This window comes from Haplochromis burtoni, unplaced genomic scaffold (genome assembly GCF_018398535.1).
Source record: "Haplochromis burtoni strain Fernald_Lab_line unplaced genomic scaffold, NCSU_Asbu1 Contig_2, whole genome shotgun sequence".
In the NCBI taxonomy this organism is placed as follows: Eukaryota; Metazoa; Chordata; class Actinopteri; order Cichliformes; family Cichlidae; genus Haplochromis; species Haplochromis burtoni.
In genome coordinates, this window is record NW_024582363.1 from 1,264,134 (window position 1) to 1,289,107 (window position 24,974).

General features: G+C 39.6%; 2 protein-coding genes across 3 annotated transcripts in view; both read left to right on the top strand.

The window, feature by feature from the left end:
- The window catches only part of cep89 (centrosomal protein 89), a 55,080-nt gene extending 43,073 nt beyond the window's left edge, over positions 1–12,007 (top strand). For both annotated transcript variants that reach the window (XM_014333711.2, XM_042216429.1), the window contains one exon: positions 11,083–12,007. In XM_014333711.2, the coding sequence (XP_014189197.1) occupies positions 11,083–11,269 (187 nt within the window). In that variant the 3' untranslated portion in view covers positions 11,270–12,007. The remainder of the gene's footprint in view (positions 1–11,082) is intronic.
- A 92-nt stretch (positions 12,008–12,099) lies between these two features.
- The window catches only part of LOC102306753 (ATP-binding cassette sub-family C member 12-like), a gene marked incomplete in the record, with an annotated part of 26,640 nt that continues 13,765 nt past the window's right edge, over positions 12,100–24,974 (top strand). The window contains 12 exon segments of the mRNA XM_042215476.1: positions 12,100–12,433; positions 13,753–13,889; positions 14,017–14,163; positions 14,492–14,639; positions 14,821–15,048; positions 15,379–15,552; positions 15,824–15,971; positions 16,197–16,345; positions 16,558–16,665; positions 18,288–18,515; positions 18,592–18,663; positions 18,788–18,912. Of these exon segments, the coding sequence (XP_042071410.1) occupies positions 12,386–12,433; positions 13,753–13,889; positions 14,017–14,163; positions 14,492–14,639; positions 14,821–15,048; positions 15,379–15,552; positions 15,824–15,971; positions 16,197–16,345; positions 16,558–16,665; positions 18,288–18,515; positions 18,592–18,663; positions 18,788–18,912 (1,712 nt within the window).

A 24,974-nucleotide genomic window follows, 5' to 3' on the forward strand; every position in this document is an offset into this window, starting at 1 on the left:
TAGGGCTTACCAGTACACTGAAAAAACACTGACATTGTGGAAATGGAGCAAGATGCAAACACTGTTTAGTGCAATACTGATTTATTGTATAGCTTTTTGTTCTGGGGGTGTGTACATAATGTTACAATGTGAATAGGTGACGCTGCATTGAACACCCAGTTATATTACTCAATTGTCTGTGCTTCTTCCACTCAAGACAATAAACGGTTGTAACCAGGCTTCATTCTGCTAGGTTCATTACCTCACTGTTGACTCTTCTGCTTCTATACTGTAGCCATAATTTTATGGGCCAGCCATGTCTCCTCATGCATGTTTGTGCAGACAGTAGGTCTGTCCACAATTAAAAGTATTCCATTCAAAAAAAAAAAAGAAGAAGTCATTACCCATAACTGAGACATTCCTTGTCCACAGATCCACATTGGGCAATTCCTACAGCCACATCTTGGGCGATCGTGGTTCAAGAGTTGGGAGTTTACCTTGTAATCGGAAAGTTGCCGGTTCGAGCCCCAGCTCGGACAGTCTCGGTCGTTGTGTCCTTGGGCAAGACACTTCGCCTACTGGTGTTGGCCATATTCTGGCCAACACCAGGCGCGATATGGCAGCCTCGCTTCTGTCAGTCTGTCCCAAGTCAGCTGTGGCTACAACTGTAGCTTGCCTCCACCAGTGTGTGAATGGGTGGATGACTGGGTGTGCAAAGCACTTTGGGGTCCCTAGGGGGGACTAGTAAAAGCGCTATACAAATACAGGCCATTTACCATTACTCTCTGGACCCCATATATCTTTAATTTTAGTTTGGTCTCAGTAGTTTAACAACATGTGGACCCGCGTTATGATGCCTGCTCAGTGCCACATGGCCCTCAGACACCATTATTAGCTCTCTTGCAAGTATAATGAAGCATTTAGAGCCAAAACTATTCCCCTCAGAAGATAAAGTAAGACAGTAAATGTTTACATTACAGTGATTTTGTTGATATGACCATTTAAAGCTGATACCTTTGCTGATGTTTGTATCTCTTTGCTAAGATAATTGCTCACGCTCCTACCCTACCTAGAGTAAATAGTATCAACTTCACAGCAAGCTGTAAACACAAGAAGCCAAAAAAGGTTTTAAATATCACTTTTTTAAAACATCTCGTCAGTGTCCTATGTCATTGTATATCTGTGTGTTCTGTCCAGTGTATGTATGTGTACAGTGCATTTTTCTCTTTCATCACTGGGTTCAGGACATACATGCTGACATTCTGTAAAGTGGTGGAAACAGCAGATCACACAGCTCTGTTCTAAAATCCTCCCTTCACATAAAATGAGTTAGCCTGATCCTGGGGAGGGAGTCCCCAGGATCAGCAATTTCTTCCAACGTTACCACCAACCCCACAGTTGTACACAGTGCTCACAGGGTGGAAAAACTGCACCTGATTCTTAACAGGATTCACATGAATACTGCCTGAAGCAATATAATTTCAGTAAATATGATATTATTTGATTGAGAACATGTCAGCACATACTTTACGTTATGTATTTAGTAAATATTTCGTGTATACAGTAGTTGATCGTATATTCTTGGTTCTTTTTAGACTGTTGTAGTATGACACCCAGTGAACACTGAGTCTTTGTACTCTGATGCTCCTGAAACAATCTACCGCTTCCCCTTTATTCCCCTGTTAGTCTGTTTTTAGCTCAGTCTCTGAGCCAGCTGCCTGCTGCTATCAAATGAAAGCAAGCTAATCAGATTGTTAGAAGATCCTGTCCTGGTCTGCCCTGAGGGCATCTTAATGACAAATTGTACACATTACCACAGACATTACTAACCTACTGGCTTTACCACACCACAAACCGCTGCACCACTGCCTTTGAGTAACTGCAGATACCCTTGAGTCAGCTTTACCCAGTCATCAGAGTGCATGTGAATGAATCTATGACTGACCTCCAAATGGTGGCACAGAATAAAATGTGTTATTGTGGCAATAGCTGATGGTGAGTAAAATCTTGGTGATTTAAAAAACCAGAAGTACCTTCTTCTCCATTTGAGCGTTACGAGACGATTTAAATGAGAATTGACTAGGGTGAAGACAAACTTCTCAGAACTGAACAGAAGAAAATCTATCTCTGCTTCATTCGTTTCTCTCTGATCCACTGCTTTGTATTCTGCCCATGATACAGCAGCAGAGATGCTGATAAGTTGTGATTACCGCCTGCATGCTGAGTTCTGCGTAGCCTCCAGGGAAGCTGCATTGCCTGAGACTTCCAGGAGCTCAGGAGGGGTTTGAGTCTTCAGATCACTTTTTTCCCCTCTAAATGCAGTCCTGTCTTCGCCATATCCAGCCACAAAAAAGCAGAACATAGAAGAGCAGTCCTTATAGAGCTAGCTTCCTCCCAACAAACATTTCAGCTTTTGTTTGATTTCTTTCTGCAGCCTTCTAGCTAAGACCTGAATGCATAATCTGCTCTCACTGTTTGGTGTTTGTTGATAAAACATATTTTTAGCATGTTTTTCAGGATTTTGAGTGGGTGGATTTGAGCTCAGTGATGAATAATTGTTTGGAAATGATGCAATAGATTAAGAACTGCCTGAGAATGGGTTTACACTGAGTTTGTTGTCATATGCTATGTTGTAAAATAGCCATAGATTCCGTTTTGAATTGAGTTTAAGCATCGTTTTAGCTTTAGGTTCAGGTGAACTACAACAGCTAATCTAAAGTCGGTTCGACTTTTTGTCTGATGCAGCATTAATCTGTCCTGTTTTCACTCGTGGGAAAATGAGAAGTGTAAATTGCTGACATTATTTTATGTTAATGTTGTGCACACTTGGAGACTCATGCATAATTAATGCCTATGTCCAAGAATGTGGATAAACATATTTTTTAGCAGTAGTTAATTATCAGGTTCACGAGTGGTTCTGAATCTGCTTTATCCAGCAGAGTAAAGGACCAGAGGGGATAATAGCTGGTTCTCTGTTCCTCTTGAGTTACATGGTTCTGGGCACAAAGGTGTGGTGTATTTCAGGAGGATCATGTAGTGACCAAGATGTTTATGCTTTTAGTGGCTCATTGAACATTATAGAGCAGGGGTCTCGAACTGCAGGCCTCGAGGGCCGGTGTCCTGCAGATTTTAGATCTCACCCTGGGTCAACACACCTGATTCAAATGATTAGTTCATTACCAGGCCTCTGGAGAACTTCAAGACATGTTGAGGAGGTAATTTAGCCATTTAAATCAGCTGTGTTGGATCAAGGACACATCTAAAACCTGCAGGACACCGGCCCTCGAGGCCTGGAGTTCGAGACCGCTGTTATAGAGGAACCTATGTTAAATCTAGTTTCTTTTCCTTGCAATTTGTTTTCCAGCCTAAAGCATGGAGTGAAAGAGGACTGTTACTGACACACAGCAGTGATACTTTTGTAGTCCAAAGTGTACATGTAGCTGACATAGAAAATCCATAACCTTTTGTAGACCTCAACCCAACCCAACTCAACACCAAGATGCCATTTCTTCAGGGGGTTTTTTGGTTTTCAGTTACAAAATAATGTAAATTTTAAATTGGTTTGCAGTGTTTGTTATAATAGGTTGATTTTATTTTTAATGATCAATGAAAAATTAAAACGTATATCTATCTGGATGAGTAAAATTTTGTAAATATGTATTTGTATTGCTGTGACTAACTTCTCTTTAGTTAAGGACAAAATACTTGCTTAAAGTCATAATTAAGGAGAGATGCTAGTGTTTTTCCCTGTAGCTGTCTTTCTGCCTTATTTGCCTTATGATCCCCAACAGCTCAGAATAACTCAGAATGATGTTAGTGTCTTCGCTGACTGAGACAGGATGGGGGAGGTAAGGAGTGAGACGTTCTGCTGCAGAGCAACAGACCAAATCCTGATATGGCGACAGCTTACTGAAGCTATTATTGTAATGGAGGTTTTCTGGGATGGCAGAGCTACTGCTAAGCCTTGCTAAATACAATAGGTCAGACTGCATCTGTGTGGCTTTTGGCTCCTGAAGCTATGCCACCAAACATACACACTCCTATTGAATTTTCCATCTGTTGTAGCACCAAGATTAATCTTTGTATTCTGTGTGAGTAGTGAGTAGCCTCATAGGAAGCAGCGGTGAGAGCTGTTGCCCCAGGTAACTGTTTGGATTGGAGGTAATTAGCAGACGTGTGAGTCTTTACTCACCGAAGGCAAAGGACAAAGTGTTTTTTAGCAAAAGTCATTCACTCCGAGGAACATTGTTAATTAGGAATGAGATCATTTTTTTCCTTCACAGTCAAGTTAATGTTCTCAAGATAAATTTACAGTCGGGAGGGTTTTTTTTTTCCTGCCTTTAAAATTGCAGGGAAAATTGGTCATTATAAAAATTTTATGTGTGCCTTTTATAATATATAGGCTTTTGATGAACCGCCAGGATCATAGATTTGTCCAGAACTGTAGTCAACTAGAAGTAAGAAGTCACCAATCAGTAGGAAACTCACACAGCTGGGAATTTAGAAAAAAAAGCCTGAAACAAGATTTAAAGGGACCTATTGCACTTTCTTTTCTTTCTTTCTTTCTTTCTTTCTTTCTTTCTTTCTTTCTTTCTTTCTTTCTTTCTTTCTTTCTTTCTTTCTTTCTTTCTTTCTTTCTTTTTAATTTTCCATCACTCACAATCAGACAGGCAGATAACTTTATAACTGTTGTGCTGTTTCAGCAGTTTTTGTCTACTCTTGTCTGTCAGTGAAAGAGATATCCATGTCCCAGAAACACAGAAACCCCACCCACTTACAGTTCAAACCTTATTTTTGGTCAGGAGCAGCCTATCAGAAAAAAGCAGGCTTAAAGGGAGGGTGGCCTTCAAGGGAGAATAGCTAAATGAGCTTGTTTCAGGCAAAAGAAAATTGATTGAGTTGCTAATCAAAGGCCTAATATGAGACCAGATATAAGATAAGATCCTTGAGGTGTTAATCATGCAAAGACACTCTAGTGAGAGCTGGAACGGAAACTATATGATAAAACAGTTATGTCTGTGAAGGTTGTCAGTCATCCAGGTCATCGTAGTCTAAGGAGCTTGTAAAGAAAAGCATCTGGACTTCTTAGAATAGAAGTCCAAACACTTTTCTCTACAAGCTCCTTAGATAAAACAGTTACAATGACAAAAGATTGATCTGTCTTTTACAGGTAAACATAAGGCAACCACTTCAGTGGTGGACTTCAGAGAGATGTTCTGATGTACACTTGGAGCTAACCCAGAGTACCAGTAGTAACTTCTACTTAGGCTTATTTCTGAAGCTTTGCTGCACCTTATATGGTCCTCACAAGCAAATTAAGGTTGTCAGACTGTCATCATGTGCACAGTATAGTCAGACACAGCATCAACTGGAAAAGTGTCAGAGTGCAAAAGATACAAACAACGTGAGACCATACACACCTGCTTTACGACTTTTAACCAGACACACTGACTCATTTGCTGATGCAGACCTTGAGTTGCTTTGTATTAGTTTGACTTTTTTTTCCCCGTTGAGATTGTTAGAAATTATGATCATTTGCTAAGGTTAAAGTGCTTCACCACAGTCCTGCCTAAAGGTCAAACAGAGATCTAAACATAATACAGCTAATGCACAAAGGAGTCTAATCGGTGCATCTAAAGTGCATATTTTCAACAATATCGCATAACATGAACAAAATCTAAAGAAAGTAAAGGTTCATAAAGACAGTATTTATTTTCTTTAATAAATGTTGTATCAAATCTGGACACATACACACACACGCACACAGACATATATATATACACATGCAGATGTACACTCATCCCCCCTCCAAACACCTTCAACGCTTATTCCCCTCCAATGCTGCAGGCCCAGATGTACTGTCCACATTGGCTGTCTCTCACCCTTTACCCATCCCTGTTGCTTGTCATGTGTTTCTTTGGTGTATTAAGAGTTTTTTCATGTGCTATGTGCAGAGGTGTTTTTTTTCTGTTCTCAAACTGATCTCCCTATTGAAGCTCAGTCTGGGGGGAGTTATTTTTTTTTTCTCCTTATCTTTCCTCATGTGGTGCATTTTGCATTGTTAGACCTCTCTGACCTGTCTTCCCCATGTGATGTTTTTGTGTAATGTATGTATGGTCGGAGGATAAGATGGCGCCGCCATTGCGTGCAATAGGTCGGCAGCATTAACATGAAATTTCCCCTTGTGGGATCTTATCTTAAATCAATCAAATCATAAACAGCTGTCCTGCTTGGTAGAGCAAACCAACAGCTAAAGAAATATTGAGGTTATTTATTTTTGTTGTTCACATCATGGTTAGGCAGAACAATTTAGAGTAGGTTCTTCTAAGAAGCCTGACAGCTACATATTAAAAGGCTGAAGCGAGTAACTTCCCTGGGCACAGAAAACAAACTCAGTTAGTGGGAAATGAACTCAGATGTTTTTTTCCTCACTACAGGCAGACCACATCTACATTTTTGGACTGGCACTGCTCATTTTGTACCCGTGCTGTGACCAAACTCAAATGTCACCACATCTCACACTGAGCTAAGGAGGCAAACAAGTCATCTTCACTTTGAGTGTTTAAAAGTTGGAAAAATACTTCAGAAAAGTCAAATTTTATGGTTTTGTTTCGGTGTTGAATGCGTGAATGTTGCCACATCTGAGCCGTCAACAATCATCTCCCTCTGACAGTTATTCCCATATCATCTAAATGCAATATAACACCCTGGCCGAGCAGAGTGATTGCTGCTTTATTTAGAAACACTCCACTTTTTCCTGCATTTTGCCTGGTGAGTTAATTTCATGAGGAAGTGCTTGTCTGCTCCAACTAAAAAAAAAAATAAAAATCCCTACTGACATGGAGGTAAGTGTTGTGGTCAATGCGATTTAAAGCCTTCAGGGAGACTGATTTTAAAAGCTTTATATTTTATTTATAATCTCTAATTGAGGAAGGTAGCTCTCTGTGTGCTTGTGAGATTTGTGATGTCTAATCCAAGTCCGGCCAGATGCCACCGAAAGTGATGAAGTTTATAACACTCGTGCTTGTTTGTCGAAAGCCCCTGATTATCAGCACAGTCTAATTAACTGACTGTTCAACCAGAGGCTGTTTATTAAACACATCATAGATCAATCTGGTTATAAACTTTTGCTACTGAATCGCAGAAGGAAGAGAGTTATAGTGCCGTAAAGCCTGATGCTCAGTCACTGCAGTATTGAGCCTTTAAAAAGTGTTTGCTCTAGTTAATGTATATTTGTATAGCCACAGAAAAATGCATCTGGTCAGCAACTAGTATTTTTTTGTTTTTATGGGTTTTAAAAAAAATATCTGTTACATGTTCAGAAAATTTGACTCACATCTTGTTATCTTTTAACTTAGGTTTTCTTTTCCTGCTATAAGTTCTTTCCATTAGAAAAGATCCAGGATCACTCTCAATATACCAAATACATCACCTGTTGTTTGTGTAACATTTCTAATTTGACTGCTGGCTTGTTGCTGACATTAAGAATGCACATCAGATGGCAGGCTAGACTCACATGAATAAATATTTGGGCATTCGTGTGTAGAATATATATTTTTTAAAAAGGATCAAAGTCTTATTTAAACTGTCAGTACAATCGATTGCAGTTGCTGTCATTAATGGATCAGGAAGACATTTAGTCCTCAGATTATACCCATGTTTGCTTGGATTGTAAGCAGTTAATGTTGTGATCAGCTGAATGTTAAACCCTTGCTGATATGACTGCTGGCATTAACCTTCAGGCTTATACATTCACACACACATGCATAAACACACGACTGATGGATTTTTTCAATTAGTTCTTGACTAACAGCCCCACAGTGAATCTTGTGTTTATAAAGATTGTAATGTTTCATTTTCTATCTAATATGGAGAGGTGTCCATTTAACTTAATGAGCTTTTCAGTAGCTGCAGTTTGTATTGCTTTATGTTTATTTATAACAATACCTTTTTAGCTAGCCTTTCTATTACAAAGCACTGATTTTCCACACATTCTCAATCTATCTTAATGCATACTCCTATTTGCACAGTATACTCTTCATTTTGGAGTGCCTGCACTGTGAAATTCACTCAAACCAACAACTACATTTCTGTTCTATTACATTCTGATGGGGTGCTATGTGTGCTTCTCTTTTTCAATCATAATATACAATGCCTCTGGCGCTACTTTAGATATAATTGAGAAAGAAGATGAAGCATGCACTTCCCAGCAACCCAGAGTGATGTAAGGACAGCAGAGGACTGTTGCCGCAGCCATTGCATCCCCATTATCTGCGATGGTGATGACAGGTTTACGGTAGAAACCTACAGTCTGTTTTGGATAGTGTTTTCGAAAAGAAAAGCCCCTTCCTCGCTTATTATTATATACAAACGTGCCATTATTCACTGTATTTAAACGTTTTCCTTCATTCTTCAGTTTCTTGCTTTAATACCAACTCCACTTCACTTGATTAGTCATTATTTTATTGAAAACTGATGCTGCAAAACTGAAAAACTGTTTGACATTCTTTCTGTTTTTTATGCTTTTTGACTTTATTTTGTGCTGATCTCACAGAGATTCAAAGTTCTTTCTGAATCTGGTTGTTGTTTTTTTAAGCTGAATGACTCCAGAACTGAAATAATCATAATTACACCTTCCTCCAACAGAAATAGTATTGAACTCTCTTCTAGTCTGAGCTTTGTGTTTGCAAAGAGGCTCAAAACCTAAAAGACTCTGAGCTCTTGTTTAATATACAGACGTCTAATATCATGCAATTCTGTTTAATTCTTCTTAGACACATGTAAAAAATTCAGCCATTCCTGTCACAGTCCGATTTAGAATAGGTCATCCATCCTCTTATTTGTTTCAGACTTGATTACCATAGTGGACTTTATTCAGGCTTCAGCATACACAGAATGCATGTCATTCAAAATGTCGCTACCAGAGTTTTAACACAAAGAAAAAAGAGTGACCATCAATGGCCTTCAATGACCACAAAAATTTCAGCACTTGTTGCGAAATTTCATCTTGAAAATTGAGACAATGTCATAAATTGCAGGGACAAGGTAAAAAAACTTGGGCGTGTGGTTTGACGTGGTGCTCTCCTTCAAGTCTCATGTAAAAGAGATAACAAAGACCACCTTTTATGATTTGAGGAACATAGCCAAAATCAGACAGGTTTTGTCAAGTGACACTGCAGAGGTTCTTGTCCATGAATGCTCTTCTTTCTGGGCTACCAAAGAAAATTTTAGAGGTCTACAGATGGTGCAAAATGCAGCTGCTCGCATTATAACAAGAACTGGGAAATACATTAGCCCTGTACTGAGATCTCTTCATTGGCTACCTTGTCAGGTTTGAGCAGATTTTAAGGTCCTGCTGCTCACCTACAAGGCTTTAAATGGATTGGCACCTTCATACCTCTCCGACCTTTTACACCTTTGCGTTCCATCCTGTGCTCTACGATCTCAGCACTCTGGCCTTCTAAAGGTTCCTAGAGACAGAAAAAAGACAATTGGAGAGCGTGCTTTTTCTTTTCGTGCCCCGTTTCTGTGGAACAGCCTCCCTCAAGATATTAGGCAGGCATGCTCTGTAGAGGTTTTTTAAACTAAGTTGAAGACACATTTGTTCACCCTATCTTACATGTCTTAACTCTATGCCTTCTAGTTTTTAAATTCTTACTGTTTTTAATGTGTATTGTGTTTTTACTTGTATCACTTTTATTTATTTATCTTTTTAGTTTCAAATAGCTGTACAGTACTTTGTAATAAATAAAGTTATTATTATTATGATTAACTGTTAGTTTTAGAATTGATTTTAAGATTTTATTGCTGGTTTCTAAAGCCCTACACACTCTGGTGCCTGCCTAGATCAATAAGATGCTGACTCCATATGACATTATTGCTGCTTGAGGTCTTTTGGCATGGCTTTGTTTCTGGGGTTTTTAGTCACTAAAGCTGAGCCTTTGTAGTCAAGACTACTGAATTCCATAGCTGAGGACTTTAGGCGTAGAAATTCTTTAACCTCTTTTAAAATATTTTTTTAAAACACATTTTTGTCATGCTGCACCGTTTGCACTCATGACATGGGATTAACTCTAGGATCTTCAGAGAGCAGATTTCAAGTTACTTAAAGTTACGGAAAGTCATAGCAAAAGGAGCAAAGCAGCCCAACATTCAAAATCAGAATATTTTATTAATCCCGGAGGACATTATGTTGTCACAGTCGCTCCATGACACTAAGAACAGTACCTAACTAAGTTAAATAAAATAATACAAAATATAGCAAAAAAGCTCTAATTACAAATCTCCCAGTATATTACACTACTATACTATTATATGCTATTATACTAAAATTAAATGTATACAGTTGACACTGAGGTGCCCCTCTTATCATTTTGACTTTTTATTATTGCTGTAGAGGATGCGATATTAATGGTGTGCAACGATTGCAGTGTGTACTTGGGCTTTAGATAGAGGAACTGTACAGAGAGATGACCTCAGGCAGGAATGATTTCCTGTGTCATTCAGTGGTGCATTTGACTAATCTCAGTCTCTCACTGACTGTGCTCCTGTGACTGGCCAGTACGTCATGGAGTGGGTTGGAGGTATTGTCCAGCATTGTCCATTTCAAGGACAACATCCGCTTCTCTGACGCCAGCTCCACCCCCACAGTGTTACTGGCCAGTAACTGATCGGTTTATTGAGTCTGTTGGCATCTGCCATCCTCAACCTGCTGCCCCAGCATGAAACAGCATAAAGTACGGCACTCGCCACAACACGACTCATAGAAAATCCTGACCATTGTCATCCAAACAGTTCAACTATGAAAATCTGAAGATCATCTAGGTGTGTTCTGACAAAATTCAAATTCCTCCTGCTCCTGACAAATGTATACCAAATCCATGTTTCTAAAAATGGTGATGATTTGATTGAGCAGGGGTGGGAGTGATCAGACCTGTGTGCCCACTTTAGCTGCCAAGGGGTGTAAATTCAGTTTACACAGGTCCAGTTGGTATTGTGTAACTTTATTGCTATTTCACAATACTGTAACTTATCAAATATGTAGAATGATGGACAAATGGATCGTCTGACTCATTTTCTTGTCTCCTCTCTTCGCACCTGCAGGGAGATAGAGGAAGAGCTGGAGGTGGTGTGGGAGGCAGCAACAAGGGAGAACCAACAGATGAGGGAGACTCTTTTGGATTCCAAACTCACTGGGGACCTCCACAGTTGGCCTGCTCATGCTCCAGATGAGATCACTACATCCTCCCAGCAGCAGCAGCACAAGCATGGGCTGGATTTCTATTGCTGAAATACCTAGAGCAATAACCTGCAGGTGTGCCTGTCTGCTCAAAATAGACTGTTCAGATAACTGTCAACTTGTTATAGTCATCATGTCAGCCTGCAGACATCCAGCAGCTTGCCTTTGTGTCAGTTTGTTGTGCTATCTGAGTGATACCTGAAATCTGTCTGGTGGATGGAAATATTTGCAATACATGGACAGAAACAGTATTCACTTAACACAGTCAAGCTGGTGAGGAAGACTTGGCTTGGGCACTAGTGATGGAAAGAAAAGCATCTTGGATAACTTTTATTTCTAGAAGTGAATGACTTTTGTATATTTTTGCATATATTTGTATTTTTTAAATTATTATTCTCAGGGTTTTATAAAACATGCAAAGTATAGTGCCATACAGGATAGTGAAGAGTTGCAAGTGGCACTCTGTGGTTATTACTTTTTTTGTTGCTAAGCGAAGGTTGCCATCTGCTGGACAAATGTAGTAACAGCATTTTTTACTGTCATGTATTTGCGGGTCTACATTTTATACAATGAATGAGAAATGCTTTCCTGACACTGTTTGAATCCCACAAAATTAAAACGACAAAAGGGCACAATTTTATTTTCATGTATAATTGTGCATATATACGCGGTTATTTACAGACTTTTTACAGACCTTGTTTTGGACTTGCAGTTGTATTTTCATTACACAAACAGCAATGTACTGACCCTTCAGATACCATGTTAATAATAAAGAAGTTATTTCTTTTCTTTATGGCTGGACTTGAGTCATGGTAAGTCGCACTTGTCGTCTCACATCTATGTTTCATTTGATGGCATCCATCCGTGAGCAGTCCTCAGGGATTATTCTATCCTGATCAGTCAATCCAAACTTAGAATAATCCTTTTTCCTTACTAGTTACTATGTTTTAAAAATCTGACTATTCTCCTGCCTAATATCAACAAAACTGGCAAATATAACAAGCTGATGATACATCCCTCCCAAAGTCACTTGTCTGTTGCAAAAGACTACATAGCTTTAAAGACCACGTAGCTCATAGATAAGGTAGCCTTATTACCAAACCTCCTCTGCAGATCGATCGATTAGTATAAAAGCGCCGCCTACAGACCAATCACCTCTCACGGAAGATGGCGTCGGCACGTGTGGAGCATCCTGCGGACTTGGTTGTGTGGGGGGTAAGAGGTCTTGAGAGACCGTGTTATCCCTTTGATTTTTGCACGAGCATGACCCTAAAAGCGCACTGAAGTCTTGTAGACAACCTGTTGTTTACAACAGAAAGGCCGCAGTTTGAAGAATTTCTTTGTTGGAATATTGAAACTAAACATCCATTGCATAAGGAAAAATTGCAAGAATAAATATAAATAATGGAGTTGTTCCTGTAATTACACTTACTAGTGCTTTATTGCCAGGACAGCGGCTTCGAGAAGCTCCTTAATGGTATTTAAAATCGCTGGGAATGTGCATGATCGGGGTGTACTCTGATTTATTTCTTATGTGACTATGTCGAAATAGTTTTTTTTTTTTTTTTTGCAGCGACTAGTGCTTTTAATCTGCGGGCCTGCAATTCTAATTTTCTGAAAGTTCTCTGATCCTGTCCCTGTTCGTGATTGGTTATATCCTGGCAGCAGCGACCCCCCCCCCCCTTTGTGTGAACGTGCTCGTGGCTAAATTGGGAAAACCTGCGTTGATTTGCTGAGTCGTGAACCAGCTTCCTGAAAGTTGGTGGTTTTAGTGAAGCCGCGTAATGACAAGACGTTTTGGGAGCGCTGGACTTTGTTTTTAGAACAGGCTCGGTGTTTTGGCACAACACCGAGCTGAGCGATGTAGATGGGGCCATACTCACACAAACCAAAAACTAAACACCAGCAATGTTCCCTCTGAGCTGCGCAATTGCGCACTGCTGGCACGGTCTCTGCGCACAGAAAATCTGCGTTGCGCGCAAAAAAAATCTAACCTGAATTGAAATTAAAATTAATACTTTAACAATTCTGTTGTGCAGTGTTACTCAGTAAGTGGCTGCTCCCGTATGGGATACGTGTCATTGACCTGAGCAGCACAGTTCTCTGGGTTTTGCTTACGTCGCCGGGGAAGGGCTGCTTGCATTTAAATAAATAAAGAAATGAATAAATAAATAAATAAAGGGACAAAAATTAAATCAAAGAAAAGGAGAGCATGGCGTAATAACACGATGAAGAGCTGTTTGATTTGCATGTAGTATAAATAAAAATAGGTATTCACTTTTTTCTCTGCTTGGAAAATGTTTAAATAATTTCACTTGTGTCAGTTTGATTAATTTTGATTGTTTAGGACATGACGAGGTAGTTAGTTTTATGTTTTCTGATCATGTTTCCATATCTACTAAAATTGTAATTAGGAAGTACAATTAATTGTTAGTTAGTTTAGATGTCTTTTTTTTTTCATTTTGTTTCCAGATTTGTTACTTGGACTGAGCTTATACACCTTTCCATCTGTCTTTGTTTTTCTGCCTCTTTAGGGAGAAGAATTGGGACCTGTGTCTCTTGCCTCAGAAGATACAGATAATGACAACAGGGAAATACCCCGTCCTTGCCCATTTGGAAAATACCGATGGAGCTTGGAGACCCTTATACCCTTCCGCTGTTCCTCACTAGAGTCAGTTTCATTGATGAAAGAGAAATTGCTAAATGTAACCTGTCTGCCAAATAAGTTACTTTCTTTGATATAGAATGTCTTCCTTGTACAGTACTGATTTGCTTTTGCTTTTTTTTGTCTTGTCCAGGTCCCACGCTGTAGATAATGCAGGTTTAATATCATCTTCAGTCTTTCTGTGGATGATCCCCAAAATGTGGGCCATGTTCAAGAATGGGCTGGATACATCCGACCTACACCTGTCTCCTTTTGATGTAGCAGACATTAGCGCAAAAAGGTCTCTCTTTGCAGATTCACATTTTTCGGTTGTTGTTTAAGGCATTCGCAGAATCTAACATTTCAATGGATGATGCATTTTGTTTACAAAGGGGGTAAACAAGCATGTGGGAAAGAAACCACAACGCGGAACAAAGAAAGGGCTTTATTAGAAATATTAAGAGGAATAGACAGAAACCCAAAGTAGGTCTGCTTGGGACATGACGCACCATTAATGTAGCTGCTGAAATTTGCACCTTGAAGATAAGTCAAAGGAATGAGGCTGACTTGTCAAAATTAAATGCTAGACAATTTTTAGTGTACATGATTTGATTGTGAGTGTTTTGCAGGCTCCAGAGGCTATGGAATGAAGAAGTGGCAAGGAGAGGCTTGGAGAATGCCTCACTGATTCGGGTAACTCTTCGTTTTCAAAGAACTAGACTGATTCTGTCCGCCCTCGTTTCCATTCTTGCCATGGTGGCGGCCTTTTTGGGGCCGGTGAGTTGTCGTCAGCTGTATTTTCAGACTTTGTGACGTTCTGATGTTTGCCTAAATGTTTTATTTATAAATCAAATTTAACTTCAAGAAATAGTGGTTCATACTCTGTAAACAGTTTCTAATTGCATTTTTAGAATTTCTACTCTCTGAAGTGTATCAAGCATTTTGTCTGTCCCTTCAGGCGGTCGTCGTTTATAAGATCTTAGACTACGTTTGCGACCCAGGAGAAACCAGTGGTGTTGGTTTGGCCTTTGCTTTGTTCACCACAGAGTTTCTCAAAACTTCCATGATATCCTTGCAGTGGGCATTAACACTGCGTACGGCCATCAGACTGAAAGGTGCCTTATGCTCTTTGGGCTTCCAGAAAGTCACATCTCTGCGAGTACTTGGCGACGTGTCAAACGGAGAGGTAAAGACTGGTTTACACACACAGAGAATTCACTTTACCTGCACTGCTGTGAAAAGTGGCCTAGTCAAAGTCTAGACTTGAATCTAACTGAGATGCGTTGGCATCAATAAGTCTTTCATGCTTGAAAATCCTCCAATGTGGCTGAATTACAACAATTCTGTTGAGAAGAGTGGGTAATTTGGTAATTTTTGTCTAATATTAAGATTTGTTTGATCCAAAAGAAATGCGTGAGACAATAAGATACTTTTTCAGTAAATCTTCTCACATTTGGTGTATTATGAAAAACGGGTGAAATATAAGCTTTCATTTTCTCATTTTTCTTTCATCTAGATTCTTAATATTTTGACAAATGTTGGACACAATGTTTTTGAGGCAGTTGTGAATGGGAGCTTTGTGATGTCCACCCCTGTACTCTTTGTTACGGGCATTTGTTATGCCTGGAACATTCTGGGCTACACCGCAATTATTGGAGTCCTCATCTACGTCATCTGTATTCCTATTGAAGTATGTACATGAAGTTAATAAAGTGAGATAGATAAATACAAAAAGGGCTCTGATTGAGGTAAGCATTACAGTCAATGTTGTAATGTAAAAAAGTTGTAATGTAGATAAACTATGAAAGAATTTGCCCAAACGTAATATTGGGCATGTAGTTTAATATGCTGAAACCTGTGCTGTGAGGTCTAAGTCATCATTGAGGAATACCCTTACCTTCTACTTTTGAAATCTTGGCAATCAGGGGACTAATCCTTTTTTTTTTCTTCTTCTTTTCTAGTATCTCTTGGCATATCTCACAAATGTATTCAAGACAAAAGCAATGGTAATAAAAGACAAACGTGTTCATACAATGACTGAGATTCTCAACAGCATTAAGCTAATCAAGATGTACGCCTGGGAAGAATCTTTTGAGATGAAAATTGCAGGCAAGTCGAGCAGCTGTTTCCCATTTGGCAGCACTTTCCATTTATCTAGTAATATCGCATATCACACGCATTATTTATAGACTCCCATTTGTTTAGATACAAAATCAGGCATGTAATCTTGTTACTAGATGCAAAAGAGGTGATGTGAAATGGATGTGTGTTAGGGTGCGTCTACAAAGAATGATGAAAGTAACAGACAAGGCAAACAAACTTTCTTTCTTACAGAGTTGAGGAAACTTGAAAAGAAACTAGTACAGAAGATCCTTGAAATCCAGATTATTAATGGCAGCTTGACCATGGCCATCAGCACCATTGCCACTGTTTTCACCTTTCTCATCCACACTTTGTTGGGGTTACCACTGAAAACATCTGATGTAAGTAGCACAGCTCTGTAACAATATTATGCAGTAACACAGCCTCTGTTAGCATTTCCACTCGGTGATTTGGAGAAGTTGTTAGTAGAGATGAACTGAGAAGAAAACTGCGAGAATTTTGTAAGAAGGCTTGGTCTACTGACAGAAAAGGTCTAACATATAAATTGAGGGTTGTTGTGTTGTGAGATTATAGTGCAATATTTTCTTCCCAGGCTTTTACTGTTGTTGCCATCTTCACCTCCATGAGGTTCACCTTTGCTCTCATGCCGATTGCTGTGAAGGCCCTCACTGATGCTTTTGTGTCACTAAAACAACTTAGGGTAAGTTCTTCTTTTTGGTTCCCCAAGGTCCAGCAGTAGTAGTAGTAGCAGCAGCAGCAACGTTTCCACTTGTTATGGTCTTTCTGTTCATTATTAAGTTTTCTTTAATACACTTTTATCAATGTCTAAGGAGCTTGGAAAGAAAAGTGTCTGTGACTTCTTTAAGTTGCTTGAAACACTTTCACCTCTCATCGAGAAGCTTCTTCAGTTCTAGGGTCAAAAGTGGAGAGTCCCAGATTTAAGACTGTGGGAGTGTCCCCCCCCCAAGAGGGACAAGAACTCCCAATGGATCAATGGTCATGAGAATTTGCATAATTAAGATTAAGGAACTGACCTCCCAGCCCATTGTTCTTCAGTGGGCTGGTTTCAGTCATTATGCAAATGTACTGTTTATAACTTGGGGAAACCTGCAGTCAGCGAGACTGAAGAAGTCACTTGGATGAGTGACGAAACGTTTCTACCACTTAAAGAACTTAAAGAAGTCCAGACTCTCTTCTTTGCAAGCTCCTTTGACTACGATGACCTGGATGACTGAACCTTCACAGACATGTTTCTACCACTAAACGCTACGTCCAGATGAACAGAATCAACTTTTGGAGACCTCCTAATGATCCTCTACCTAATCACACGAACCAAGGTGTGAAAGCGGGTGTGGGTCACAATCAGCCAAGGTTTTGGGTGAGCTCATTGTGAAACCTAGCCCCACCCTATCATGTGATTTCCTGAGGTCAAATAGCCCAGGATGTGAGTGGGCACAGTGGACATAGATGGCTTCTTTCACTCCTCTTTCAAACCATCTGTCCTCTATTTCCAAAATGTGAACATTGGCATCCTTGAAAGAGTGACCTTTGTCCTTTACATCCTGGCCCAGAAGCTTCTCGGATGAGAGGTGAAACGTGTTCAAGCAACTTAAAGAAGTCCAGACACTTTTCTTTCCAAGCTCCTTAGACTACGATGACTGAGAACCTTCAGACACACTTTTATCACTATTGTAATATAAGTACAATTTAAGCATTGCTTACTTGTGAAGTATTTCTATGGAAAATAATTGGTTTTGCAAGGCAGCAACTCATTTAGACATGTAGACACAGTCAAGATGACCTGATGGAGCTCATCCAGTCAGATCAGGGGATGGTACAATACCACTAAACATCAAAATGTTGCTTACCATTGTAAAATAGAGTAGAATGCCTGCCTATAGGATAAGATAACTGCTGACCTAGCTAAGTTTGCCCTGCAGACCTACCCTGTGGCCACACTTTGACTTGTTTCCCTACCATACCTGTGCCACAGACTTTAGGTAGAGTCATAGTTATGTGTCTGGAATTTCATTATTCCTATTGCATTGATGCCAGACAAAATGTAAAGGAGTAGTCTCACACTCACCACACACTCATGTGCACCTCTCCAAATCTTGTCCTCTACAAACCAGTGAAAAAGGCCATGCTGCTAATCACAAGCTGGATTTGTATTAATCATGATGCTTTTAGGACTTGCAGTACAGTATTTTAATTCATAATCGTTTTTTAGTTTTGTTAAAGTTGTTACTGCCATGGATCTTAGAAATCTGAAAAGCAAAATTGGTAAAAACCTGAATGATGTAAATGCACTGACTGTTTCAGAAAATCTTACTCATCCAGAATCCTGAGCCTTACCTGACGCAGATAGCAGGCAGTAATTCTGCTGTAGTGATGAGAAATGCTACACTTTCATGGACCAAACGCAGCCAGTCAGAGTCACCGCCCAGAGCAGCTAATGAGGTGACGGAACACAATATGGACGTGCCTTCTCCGAATGAAAATGTTGAGACCTTACCAACCCTCAGAAACATCTCTTTTACACTACCCAAGGTGTGATCAAATAATAACTGAAGTTATTAAGACTCTGTTGGATATGAAATGATGATCTTTGTGGTATTTCCTGAAGGGAAAACTGCTTGGTGTTTGCGGGAATGTGGGTAGCGGAAAGACGTCACTGATTTGCATCATTTTGGAGCAGGTTTGTTTCTTTTGTATGTTCTATTGTTTTGTATCTGTCTGCATTTATTCACATTATGTTTTTACTATTTCTAACTTTACATTACAGTGACATTCGTTTTTTGGCCTGCTCACTTTCCTTTTAGATGTACCTTCTTCAGGGCTCCATCACAGCTGATGGGACATTTGCGTACGTTTGCCAGCAGGCCTGGATTTTTCATGGAACTGTTCGAGAAAATATTCTTATGGGGGAACCTTTCGATCAGGCCAGGTAAGTTAAATCCATCTTCTTGCATTTATGGCTGCCATCTCCTCCTTGTCAACCACCACTTTGTCTGTATAGTTAATCGTGGCCCTTTCGAACTGCATGTCCCCAATCTGCCCTGGGAGGCACAAAAAATCAAGTTGGATACCTTCCATGGAACTTCTAACGGTTTTTATTTTGACATTCTGAAATGTTGGTGGAAGGTTCATAGTCAACCAAAATGAGGTCCTCTTGGTTTTCTGACAGTATCACCTCTACTGCCAGAGATGGTAAACAGCTTGGCTAGGAACCAGTGTTTGCTGTAAACTTGATCAGTTCACTTTGTTTCAAAATCAGATTTCCATAAACTGCTGCTGAGGGGAAAACGGTTTAGGAATAAATTAATAGCAGTCCTTTAAAATATGTCAAAATAGCATAACTGAATTGATACATTTAATGCAACATTTTGCATGAAATCATTTTTCTTGTTAAATGATTTTGGTCATGCTTTACTGTCAGCAATTGGTAAATTGGACTGGAACTTCTGTAACACCTTTCTATTCAGGTGAGCACACAAAGCATTTTGTTCTTGCACACATCCAATCACATACACATTTATACAGTGTTTAACATTCTTCATTTATAACATTCTTAGACACTCACACTTGCGTCTTGATCTTTAGAGAAGTGGCACCACTGGCAGTCACCAGTATTTAGAAGTCGGCCCGTTGGAGTTGTGTCAAAGAAACTCATTGGACTATCAATAATCTGCAATAGGAAAACAAACAGTTCATCTGTAGCTAGTAAACGTTCCCAGTTTTGGATTCAATACATTTGTGATAAGTAAACCCTTATCCATATTTAAAATGACCATGTGTAATGGTGAGTAGCAGAGATTTCTATGGTTCTGAGAATTCACAGTACCTTTTTGAACAGCATGTCATGGAATTTGCAGGAGGCCTTCAAGGTGAAATAAGTGTAGATTATGGATTTCACAATGGAAAGTACAACAATGACAACCACTGTTGCAGCATAAATAACCTGGTAGAAGTGAAGGTGTGGATTTTGAGAGATTTCTCCCTGGACTGCAGTTGTGTTACTGGATGACTTGGAAATAAAAACATAAATTAAAAAAAAAAAAAAAAAAAAAAGTTAGTGAAGTCAGACAAAGTCATTGTATACATAAACGAATGATTAAATATCATTTCCTAAAACTAGAAATAAGCAGAATTTGAGGAGTCAGAAACAGTTTTTCGCTTGCTACATCTGCCAGGCTTGGTCTATAATGTGTGGCTCTCTGGATTTTAAAATCACGATACTTCTCACTCAAGTTCTTGACACTCAGACATACAAAGTTACCACAGGATTTCATCTCCTGCTTTGTGAGCATCAAATACTTTTCCTCAAGATTTCCTCAAACTGATTTCTTATGTTTCAGGGATGACGCTTACTCAAGTGACAGCTAAAACCCTTGCTGAAATTTTTATACTGTCTTCAAGCTGAAAGATGACCCTCAGGCATTCCAAGTATTTTAAGGGGCAAGTGCATGGAAACTAGAGTGAGTGTGTAGTGACCAAAACTAAGTGACAAAACCAACAGAAGATCAAAACATCAAGTTGTTTCAAGGAGAAATGCTTGGACTAGGCCAAAATAAACAGTTTCAAAAATAACTGGCAATTAAAAAGAGACTTGATTGCTGATGAATCCAACCTTGAGATATTGGCAGTAGGAGGAGCGTGTAAGTGTGTGGACCAGCAGGAGAGCTAGAAGACCAATGAGTGATGATGTAACATCAACTCAGCTTTACGTAGCAAAATGTAAATACAGAAAGAGTTTATCTTGCACAACAGCCACAAAAAAGGCATGACTTCTTACCCTCTTGTGAGTTGAAGGCTCACAGAGAACTATTTCAACGTGTGTGACAGTGATAAGGAATGCAATAATTCTCACCCCATCACCACTTGCCATCCAGAAGCTAAACCACCAATTGCTGAAGACTGTGGATCCTGCCAACAGGAACATATTCAGGAGGATAATGAAGGAAACTGTGTAGCCTGTAACAACAATGAGCAGTTTATGCATCACGAGTTTGGCTGTGTATTATTGCTCATAATAATGTATCCACAAGCATATGCAGCATTGGGAAACAGGAGTTAGGGGAAGAATTTACAGTGTACTCAGTGGTAGTTTGGGGGGGGGGGGCCCCCCAACGACAAATGAAAGCTACTGATCAATATGTTATGTTGACTTGAATTGTAATATCTGACAGATTCTCTTGTTTGCTCTAAACAACCAAAGTCTGGAGTAGTTCTTGGTCTTACAAATCCATTCTTGTGAAGCGTTGTAGTGGTTTATCTTCTTTGAGACTACAATTCTTGACTTTGCCAAGTTGCTAACAAGTGTCTTGGCAGTTGTGAGGGGATGTTTAGAACCCAGTATATATAGCCAAGCTTGTAAAATGGCTAATATCGAATCCTTTATTTTAAACTTAAAAATAAATTAAAAACTGACATGCAATAACTTTCTGTGCATTGATAAAACAATTTATAAAAAAAAAAAAACCATTTAAAATGAAAATATGCAATTTAATTTCATACATAACCCCAACATTCCATATGTGAATAACAAACCTCCAAGTGCCTGGGAGTATGTGCGGTATGTTCTCCAGGAGATGGCACCTTTTGTAGAGGACTCCTGACTCACTAGCTGATTACCAGCTGGGACAGCAGCTTAAAAACAAAACAAATGTATCATTATAGAATGAAAAAGAAAAATACATTTTTATTAGCTGACATCTAATATCTGAATTTTTTTTTTTTTTTTTAACTTCTCTCAGGGAAATAGTCAGTTAAATCAAATGTTTTTCTTCCATGTTTCACACCAGGATTCTCAGTGCCAGTGCTTGCACAATGTCTGAGGTCAATCTCTTCCAACTGGCCATCAATAAATGATGCTAGTGCCATGTCCCCAGCTTTCTTTTTCTTGGCCTGACAGAAGAAAAATAAAAATAAATAAATATCTATCAAGGACAGTCTTACAGCTCAGTCTGGATAAGCTTAAAACATTGACACTTATGGAACGCACACTTTGTTTTACAGTCAATTTTGTTTCAATAATAAGGACAGTAATAGAACCATGATACATGACACCCTTACTTTGGACTCTTCCATCTGGTAGGTACTGATGAGCTGAGTATAGCGTCCATCAGCTCTCATCAGATCCCTGTGGTTTCCAGACTCCCATACTGTTCCATTGTCCAGAACCAGGATCTCATCACAGAACTGCAAATACTAAAAGCCACAAGGAAGAACAAATTATCAAAACCAGCTCAACTCTGGTTAGAGCTCTAAACAGTTGTGTGCGTTACTGGCATGTGACAAATCCTTATTCTTTGGAAAAATTGCACCTTACAACTCATGAGCAAAATATGTAGGTTTTATACACTCAGGTCCATCCATCCATCCATCCATTCGCTTCCGCTTATCCTTTTCAGGGTCGCGGGGGGCGCTGGAGCCTATCCCAGCTGTCATAGGGCGAGAGGCGGGGTACACCCTGGACAGGTCGCCAGTCTGTCGCAAGGCTAACACACAGGGACAAACAACCATTCGCACTCACATTCATACCTAGTGACAATTTGGGTTATCCAATTAACCTATCCCCACAAGCTGCATGTCTTTGGACGGTGGGAGGAAGCCGGAGTACCCGGAGGGAACCCACGCAGACACGGGGAGAACATGCAAACTCCACACAGAAAGACCCCGGCCTGATGTTGGAATTGAACTCAGGACCTTCTTGCTGTGCGGCAACAGTGCTAACCACCGTGCCACCGTGTGTACATTTTCTAAAAAGCAATCACGTAAAAGCGTTGAAAAGAAAAAAACTTGGACACTGCTAGCATAATGGAACAGGTTTTTGACGGGGCACCACAAACGCAAAGCAGGAGATGAAGCATCGCTGAATATGTTTCCAAACCAACTTCATTCTAAGCCAAAGACTAGAAAATATGGTGAAGCATATCTGCCCTTTGGTTTCACCTGCACAAGTGCCGAGGTAGGTCTCCCCTGCAGAATTGGTTTTCCCTGCGTCGGGAGCACGCGCTGGGCTCTCCAAATCACGGACAAACAGTATCCCACATTCTTGATTTTTAGTTCACAAACACTTGTAATGACTAACTACTCCTGACATTTTGGAGATGTTAGCTCTTTATACAGTAAAGTTACAGCGGGATACAAATAATATCAGGTCGTTCCTGCCACGATTTGTTCTCTCTGTTCAAATCACAGACAAGCAGTATCCCACAGTTGTTTATGTTTTTGAACCCATTTTGCACAAAGAGGCATCTTTTGAAAAATGTATTGATAGCAATGTTGAATATTATTACACAGGAAGAAACAACTAAAATAAATAATCACAAGAACAAACAAGGAAACAGAAAACAAAATAAAAAATAAAATAAAAAACAACACACAGATAAGACGACAACTACTGACAACTTTAATAAAAAAAAAAAAAAAAGAGAAACAAAAATAAAACAATAACAAGAAACATGAGAAACAGAAAAAAATAAGAAAGAAAAAAATAATAAAAGAAAAAAAATATGTAAGCGTAGTAACCTGCAGATAGTCAGATTAAAGTCTATCTGCCATTCTGCAGTTCATCTCATGTAAACAATAACGTGGCCACAGCGTGACGTGAAAAAAGGCTCATACCTTTGATGTTGTGTGACGAACTCTGTATTCCTCGTCCACACGTAAACGCAAAAAAGGAGTTTAAAAAAATCTCAGTTTTCGATTCGAAACCCCGTTTACGTGTGGACAAAAAGGCCCAAACGTCCAGAAACAGCTGTGTTTTCAAAAATACCCATGTAGGTGTGGACGTAGCGTACAAGAGTTCGTAGTTTATTTCACCGCAATGAGTTTGGAAACAAAATATGGGTGTGTGTGGTTGAAGGATGTTTTTGTGCGGGGGGGAGCAACAGTTTTCTTGTAAAACAAAGGGGGGCCAGTAAAAAAAAGTTTGGGAACCACCGCTTTAAACGATAGCCCGTTTTCCCATTAGTACCTACTCTGATTGACTTGCAGTTTTCAGTTAGGCTACAGTACTTGCTTGCCTGGGGTTAATCCGAGCAGGTACTAAAATGTGACGTTGTAACACTGCATGGGACCGATTGGCTGGCAGCAGCAGGTATATTTCTTGCCTTGACATCCATCTTTTTTGTAGCATTCGTGTTGTATATTAATTACGTCACCGGACACTTAGACGCTTTGGTATGACGACAGCCAAGCATGTAGTACCAGATTACAATGGAAAACCAGTCGATCCGAGGTGAGTCAATCAGAGTAGGTACTAAAGGAAAAGGTGCTTTTGAGCCCAGACAGCCCAGTCTCCACTACATAATAATTGAATACGTTTTCCTACCTGGAGCTCATGTGTAACCAGTATGATGGATTTTCCTCTCAGCTCTTTCTTTATACATTCTTCAAAAATGTGTTTCCCCACATAAGCATCAACAGCAGATAGTGGGTCATCAAGGAGGAAAATGTCCCTGTTGGAATAGACCGCTCTTGCCAGGCTGATTCTCTGCTTCTGTCCCCCTGATAGATTTAGACCCCGCTCTCCAATATGCCCACAAAAAGGATATTTATAATATTGTGAACTTTTGATTAATACCAAATTACAATTTAATCCTTCCACTTTATTGTAGCATCAATTTGCAAGCTTGAGTTACATCTTAAGTGAGTGGGGTAAATAAATACACTTAAAAACCCTTGTGTCGGTGTGTGACACTCCCCTGTTGGTCTGGAAAGCACTCACTTCAGCTTGGTCACCATATTGCAGGATGCTTAGGTCAGCTCTGAGGCTACAGACATCCACAACGCTGTCATATCTGTTGGGGAGCAGTACAAGGCAACAAACTGGTTAATACTATAGCGAAGTATATTTTAATAGGATGGGAGCTAGTCATTTATTCAGCCAATTATAACTTGTGGGTGACTGCGGCTCAGTTAGCAGAACAAGAGGTCACTGAATTTAACCAGAGTTCCTCGACATACTGAACCCCCAGTTGCCCTTGATGCATCCATCAAAGG